Genomic DNA, 7963 nt, shown 5'->3' on the forward strand with positions numbered 1-7963 from the left:
AAACATAAATGAAATTACGACATAAGAAGGTACATTCCTCATAGATGGCTGCCGCTGGACCCAAGGAATTCCATCCATGTTGCATGATTTCGATCACCTCCATACAATCAGCTCGGATCTCCACCTTGTTGCATCCAATATTATTGGCGAGGATTAGCCTGTCCTTGAGTCCTCTAGCCTCCGCCGTGGCTGCATCCTCGACGAACGGAGTGTTTGACACGGATGCCGCTATGAAAACTCCCGCGGAGTCACGTATAATAGCACCTATTCCACCAGTGCCGCTATCAGCATCAAACGAGGCATCGACATTTAAGCTGACGAATCCCTCAGCTGGTTTTGTCCATCCATGCCTCTGGATCCGTCCTCCTCATTGCTTCTTTGCTCTCATAAAATTCTTGGTCAAGGTTGCAATCGCCTGGGCCGAGCGGGCAGGCTCCTGGATGGCCTCACCATGGGTGAATCTCCAGCGTTCCCACCAGATATACCACACGGCCACCGCCAGAAGCTCCTTCCTGCAAACATCTGGAAGGGACGGAACCGTGGCGTTAGGCATCAACAGCAGGTCGCCTAGGACCGATGCTCCTTCCGACTCGGTTTCACAAAGCTCGTTCATAGTGGAACTCAGGCCAAGCTTTGCCCAGATCTCCTGCACCGTGTGGCAATGAAAGAAAGCATGACGAATACTCTCGCAATCTGACTCACATAATGGGCAGTCCGAAACTGTAATCATATGTCGATTTTCCAAAACACCCCAGCAAGGGATTGCTCCATACAAAGCTCGCCACACATGCACTTTAACTTTTGCCAGTACTCGAAGCTTCCAAAGAATGCGCCAAACTGGACTAGTACTTGAAGACAATATTGAGTTTGTTTGTCTTAACTTTCGTCCGTGTTGGTGATCCCACTCCATATGGTAAGCTGTCTTGACCGAAAAAATTGCAGTTTTATTATAGTGCCACAAAACAAAATCCTCCATCATCCCCGTTGCAAGGGGTATATTCAGGATACGGTTTGCATCAATGGGCCAAAAGATATGTCTGATAAGGTGTTCATCCCAACATCGATTCTCCATGTCAATCAACTCAGAAACTTTAGTAAGAATGATATTACCTCGTGGGGTCATAACCTTTCTGTTTGGGCTGCTAGTCACCCAAGGATCATCCCATATGTTTATCTGTGTGCCATCTCCCACTCTCCATATGTACCCTTTTTTTAAAGTCTGAAGACCACTCCACAGGCTCTGCCAAGTGTAAGAACCCCCCTTCTTGAGATGGCAATTTAGTAGGTCTCCATCCGGGAAATATTTTGCCCTCAAAACTCTAGCACACAATGAATCTGGCTCTGCTAGTAACCTCTAGCTCTTCTTAGCTAGGAGGGCCAAGTTAAAACAGTGCACATCTCTGAACCCCATACCTCCATTGCTCTTTGGCACGCACATCTTGCACCATGCGAACCAATGCATGTGCTTCTTCTCCTCCTCATCCCCCCACCAGTATTGTGACATAGCTGCTGTTATCGCATTACAGATTTGTTTTGGGAGTTTAAAAACTAGCATGGCATAGGAGGGGATGGCTTGTATGATAGCCTTCAGCAACACTTCTTTTCCTCCAAAGGAGAGCATCTTCTCCTTCCATCCTCTGATCCTATTCAGAATTCTATCCACTATGTGTTGAAAGCAGTCCAATCTCTCTACCCCAACAATCGGGGGCAGCCCCAAGTACTTGTCTGTTAACGCCTCTGCCATGATGTTCAGAATAGTGCACACCTCCGCCCTTACTTCCACCATAGTACACGGGCTGAAAAAAATGCTTGATTTTGCCTCGCTTACCAATTGACCCGAGGCAGTACAGCAGTCATCAAGGGCGCGTCAAAGGCTCGCTGCATTGCTAGCATCTGCTCGCATCAAAATGAGGGAGTCATCCGCGAAGAGAAGATGAGAGACTGACGGGGCATCCCTGCATACTTTCACTCCTATCAAGTCACCAATCTCCTCCTCATGAGTAAGCAAGCTTGAGAGTCCTTTCACACAAATCAGAAACAAGTAAAGGGATAGCGGGTCTCCATGGCGTAGACCTCGCGAAGGGACAAAAAAGTCTGTGAGAGAATTGTTCAAACACACTTGGTATTTTACTGACCGTACACACTCCATAATGAGATCAACCCAATCTGGTGTGAAGCCCAAGCGAAGCATGATTCTCTCCAGAAAAACCCACTCGACCCTGTCATAGGCCTTATGCATATCAAGTTTTACCGCACAAATTCCGAACTTGCCCGTTCTCTTCCTCTTGATAGCATGATAAGATTCAAAAGCAACTAAAAAGTTGTCCGTAATCAAACGCCCGGGGACAAAGCCACTTTGATTGGGTGAAATAATGTCGGGCAACAAGATTTTTAGCCTGTTTGATAGCAGTTTTGAGATCACCTTGTAAACGACGTTGCATAGACTTATCGGGCGGAACTATGTGATTACCTCCAGATTCTCCACCTGTGGTATGAGAACAATTGTGGTGTTATTCCATCCTTCTGGTATTTTCCTGTTATTTACTGCCAGCAATACTTCATCAGTTAAATCCTCCTCAATTATGTGCCAGAACCTCTTGTAAAAAACTACATGTAGCCCATCAGGACCTGGTGCCTTGAGGTCACCAATGTTATACAACGCTGCTTTAACTTCCTCCCTGGAATAGGGCTTCATTAGTTCCTCATTCATTGCAGCTGAGACTCTGGGTTTTACCTTGTCCAAAACACTTTGGTCCAAAATAGTGCGCCACATGCCCCTTAAGTTGGTCCTCATCCTCGATCCAGTCCCCTGAATCTCCTTTCAACTTCTTGATAAAGTTCTTCTTGTGCCTCCCCGTGGCAGCACGGTGAAAGAAATCCGTGTTTTGATCGCCACGGCAGAGCCAATCAGCACACCCTCTCTGCATCCAGTATATCTCTTCTTGTTCAAGTAGATTCTCAATCTGCATATGTAGTTCGTGTTGTCGAGCCACAGCCTCGTCCGACAGCGGGCCCTAAAGCACCTCATTCAACTCTTTCTGCAGTTTCCTTAGCCGGGTAGGCGGGCCTTTTAGGGTCTCTTTATCCCAAGTGTGCAAGGCTACATGAATCTCACCAGTCACTTGTGAGTAAGGCTCGATCCCCCTGGATTTTGCCCTATCCCAGGCCGCTTGAACAATCACCTCCACGTCCTCCTCCGCAAGCCACCTGGCTTCAAATTTCCTCGGTCCCGGCGGACCCCTTGGTTGTAAGCCAAGCTGAAAATCAGTATCTATTAAAAATCGGTCGGTGGTCTGATTTATTAAACGGTTCATTTGAGACCCCATAAGCTGGGAATAGGTCAGCCCAAGAGCTACCTGAGACAGCTCTATCAAGTCTCTCCCGGATTCTCCCTCGACGCCAGCTGAAGATGTCGCCCGAGTAGCCGAGATCATCAAGCCCACAGTCGCTCAGCGCGCTGCTAAAGGCCTACATGCATCGTTGGGGGTGTGCCGCTCCCGCATCTTTCTCATGGGATTGTAATATTTCATTAAAGTCCCCTGCCACTAACCATGGCAAATCATCCAAGGTGTGCAGACCACACAAATATTCCCATGACAAGTGTTTACGGTCATTACTTGGCTCCCCGTAGAACCCTGTGAAGCGCCAACCCGCATGTGTCGCCTCCTTTATTCGTATGTCTATATAGTTTTCATGAACAGCCCGAGAAGAGACTCCGAGGCTAGTTTGCCAAAGCATGATCAACCCTCCACTTTTGCCATCACTTTCGGAAACCTCCATCTCATCAAACTCCAGCCTCCTTCTTAGTTTTCCTGTCTTAGCCGTATCCAGGTGTGTTTCAGACAGGAACAACACATCTGGTTTTATTCGCTCTTGGATCCCCAAGAGCGCCTGAACTGTCGTAGGTTTACGCATCCCACGGCAGTTCCACACTAGAGTTTTCATTGCAACCGGTCGAGCCCCTTCTCGGAGCTCGCCGATAAGTTGTGGCTGGCATCCATCACAGCCTGGTTGTCTTTCTTTGATCTCTTCGAATCGTGCGATGAGGTATCCCCATCCTCATCGTCCTGCTCTGTAGTCTGCTTGCCTTGTGAGTGAACCACTAGCGCATTTGACATAGCTTGTGGGCACTCCTGTGATTGACCTAGCAGCACTACTGCAGGGGCTGCTGGATCCGTGAACCCCTCCTCGTAAGTGAGCCTCTTATGTCCAGAGAAAGTGTCTCCAGTCGTCCCCCTACGGGATTTGATAGGGCTAGTCGCAGTGTCTTTCAGATCATCATCCTCCGGGCCAGTAGCCTTCCTCAGACCCCCGGCTGTGGTCCTCTCTGTCTGCCTCCCCCTCGAGTTCTGACCTGCTTGCCTCCTCTCTCCCGGGCGAGGTGCTAATATAAACTCTCCCCACTCCATAGTCTGCAGATCATGCTTCCCATTACCATGCTCGAGGTATGTATGACCCATATAGCCACACACATAGCAGAAAACTGGCATCTTCTCGTATAACACTGAGTAATATACCTTCTTCCCATCCTTTGTAATAGAGACGTATCTCATCAGTGGTTCATGGATATCAAGCTTAACTCTGACCCTTACAATCCTTCCCTTTCCCCATCTAGGGTTTAGCATAACCTTCTCCACAGTTCCTACCTTTTTTGCCAGCGATCGAACTACGTTCTCCTTCCTGTAGAGCGGAGGGAGATCTACAATTTGGATCCAGACTGCCAGTTTGTCCATCACGACCTCGTCATATCTGGAGTATCCATCATACTGCTCAATTAGCACTCCATGGTCGCGGAATAGCCATGGCCCCTCCTCTGTGACCCTCTTCCAATCTCCCAAGCAGTTTACCGTCAGAGAGAATAGATTCTCACCTAAAGGTTTGAAGGTTACACCCTGCTCCAGGCTCCAGGCGAGCCTCATCGTATCGTACAACGACCCCTTACTGAAGGGTTTGTTCGTATGCACCGTCACCAGCACCATGAACTCCGCTTCCTCAATCTCATCTGGGAACTCCTCTTCAAAGATCAGATCGTCCTCCTCCCGCTCCTGCAGTTTTAGTTTTCCAATCATCTCTTCCACCCCGATCGGTTTCCCCCCCGGGGTCGCACTTCCTGCCGACGATTGAGATCCCTCTCCCGCCATCGCCAAAACCCTAGCAAGATGCGATTTCCGCTTCACCAAAACCCTAGCAACCCGAGCCAGGAACCAAGGCCGGGTAGATAGTGAGGCTATCCCCTTAATCAGCCCGAGTACGAAGCCGGGAAGGATCGGGATTGATGGTAGAGTCCAGACCAGCCTCACGGTGTCGCCACCGGAGGTATCTCAAACCCTAGACGGGAGCCGTCAGGGGATGTTCTCTTCTGTGACCATATAAGTTTAGGGAACACGGGAGGTATGTACGCATGTATTTTGCTGTTATTTTTAGTATATATCATGGGACGGAGTTTTCTTCTCATTTTTTATAAGCATTTTCTTGTAGCTGCACTTAGTAGAATTTAGGATACTTCTGTATAGCAGCGTACATAGCAGGTGTGCCAGAGGTGCCATGACACACCTAGAATTTTGAAAAATTAAATATTTTTTCTACCATTTTTAAGGTCCATCTAAGCCAATGAGAATAGACCTCAATTTTCTAAAAGTGTGCACACCCTCCATTGTAGTTTTGGTGTAGATGGACCGGGAACTTGTACTAGTGCGCGTGACGTGACACATGAGAGGTCTTATAGAGGATGCTATTCAAACCATGGCATCCCCAGGCTTATAAAAGTCTTCTCATTCTTGCAGTTCTTTTACCAAGCAAAACTGCAACCATCCTCATGGAGCTAACCGGAGCCACCGTATTCTTAATTTCTCTCGCCTCAGTGGTGATTCTAGCTTCCTTGCTGAGCCGCAAACTAGCACCAAGTTCCAAGAACAGGCGGCCTCCTGGCCCATGGCGTCTGCCCTTGATCGGAAACCTCCACCAGATCGTCGGCTCCCAGCCGCCGATCGTCCTCCGGGACATGGCCAAGAAGCACGGGCCGGTGATGTACCTTCGCCTGGGCCAGGTCGACACGGTCGTGGTCTCCTCGCCGTCGGCGGCAGAGGAGGTGCTGCGGGAAAAGGACCTCTCCTTCGCGTCACGGCCCAACCTTCTGGTCGCCGAGATCAGCTTCTACGGGAACACCGACATCGCCATGACCCCATACGGCGCGTACTGGCGGACCTTGCGCAAGATCTGCACCGTGGAGCTCCTCAGCGAGCGGAAGGTGAGGCAATTTTCACCGGTGAGGGACAACGAGACCATGTCCCTTGTTAGCAACGTCGGCGAGGCTTGCTCGGGTGGCAAGCCATTCAACCTCGGCAGGCTGATCATATCGTGCTCGAATTGCATAATCGCGAAGGCGGCGTTCGGAGACAAGTGCAGCTCCGAGCTCGAGGAGCAATTTCTGTCGGCCATGGAAGTGGTGCTCAAGCTCAGCGGGGCGCTCTGCATCGGGGACCTCTTCCCTTCACTGCGGTTCGTCGACGTGCTCACCGGGCTCACTGGCAGGATATGGCGAGCCCGCCGGCAGCAGGACAAGGCCCTGGACAAGATGATCTCTCAGTCCAAGATGCGGCCAGGTGATCACCTTCTCGGTATTTTGCTTAGGATCAGGGACGAGGGGGATCTTGACTTCCCCATGGAAATGGATAACGTCAAGGCAATCATAATGGTAATTATTAAGTGATGCTCTGAATTTTCATACTACTACTAGTGTACTAGTATTGCATTATTGCCTTTGCTCATCTTGTCTACATTGATTGTTTAGGATATGTTCACGGCCGGGACGGAGACAACATCGTCAGCAGCCGAGTGGGCCATGTCGGAGCTCGTGAGGAACCCTGAGGTGATGGCCAAGGCACAGGCTGAGGTGCGACGAGCATTCCACGATAAGAACACACAAGATCATGAGGAACACGTGGTGGAGCTACACTACACAAAGATGGTAATCAAAGAGGCCCTGAGGCTATATCCAGTGGTGCCTATGTTAATTCCCCATGTCTGCCGAGAGACCTGTGAACTTGGCGGGTTTCAGGTCACCAAGGGTACGAGGGTCATGGTAAATACGTGGGCGTTGGGTAGGAACCCCGAGTACTGGCATGAGCCGGAGGAGTTCCGACCGGAGAGGTTCAAGGACGACACGGCGAACAACCAAAGCCTGCGGTTCGACTACTTGCCATTCGGGGGAGGAAGGAGGAAATGCCCTGGCGATACCTTTGGTCTGGCCACGTTGCACCTCATGGTGGCACGGCTTCTATACTATTTCGACTGGAGCCTCCCTGCCGGTGTGAAGCCGAGTGAGCTGGACATGGAAATGAGGGTTGGCATGACCTTAAGGAGAAAGAACCAGCTGCACCTAGTGGCAACACCGTATAAGGCATGCAGTTGATAATAATATACTATTTGAACTTAACTTATGCATCTCGTGGGGAATAACCATAATAATACTCCCACCGTCCAAAATAAATGTCTCAGTTTTACTATAACTCTGGTGTACACATGAGCCTGCGAGCTGGTGTGCACACCGTATAAGATCGAGTTGTAATGTTTGTGCGGTCACTGGACGACCTGCACACGCTAGTCATGCTACGTTTTCATGCTCATGCGACGGCGTAGCTGTATCAGATCGTGTATTGTTCGGATATCAAATAAAATGAAAATGCTGCCTAAGATTGAGCAGCACAAAAATATCCCCCTGAGCTCGCGTGCATGTACCCACGATTGTCATTGGCGCAAGCAATTGGTGTCACATCAAACTAGTAACTCTTGAGTTCGTTTGAGCATATAACGGGATGATGGAAACAAGATACCCCGTCAATCAAATGACTTTGTGAATTATCCATAAATAGAAAATACAGATAATAAATATCCTTTATTTCAAACCGTGTGTCTTTTAATCTATCTATCTATCTGTTATGGACGCATCTAGAGAGCGGACAGA

The 7963-nt window shown here is 49.3% G+C and overlaps 1 protein-coding gene across 1 annotated transcript; it reads left to right on the plus strand.

Moving 5' to 3' along the window:
* Positions 1-5784: 5784 nt before the first annotated feature.
* Positions 5785-7712, plus strand: LOC125540541 (9-beta-pimara-7,15-diene oxidase-like). The gene is made up of 2 exons (XM_048704158.1): positions 5785-6694; positions 6791-7712. The coding sequence occupies exons 1-2, from the start codon at positions 5816-5818 to the stop codon at positions 7409-7411; spliced, it is 1500 nt and encodes a 499-aa protein (XP_048560115.1). The 5' UTR covers positions 5785-5815; the 3' UTR covers positions 7412-7712.
* The last annotated feature ends 251 nt before the right edge of the window (positions 7713-7963 follow it).

Source organism: Triticum urartu, chromosome 2 (assembly GCF_003073215.2).
Source record: "Triticum urartu cultivar G1812 chromosome 2, Tu2.1, whole genome shotgun sequence".
In the NCBI taxonomy this organism is placed as follows: domain Eukaryota; kingdom Viridiplantae; phylum Streptophyta; class Magnoliopsida; order Poales; family Poaceae; genus Triticum; species Triticum urartu.

Coding starts and splice junctions, on each gene's coding strand:
- LOC125540541 (XM_048704158.1), top strand. CDS start 5,816: ATGGAGCTAACCGGAGCCACCGTATTCTTAATTTCTCTCGCCTCAGTG. Junction 6,695..6,790: donor ACGTCAAGGCAATCATAATG/GTAATTATTAAG, acceptor TTGATTGTTTAG/GATATGTTCACGGCCGGGAC.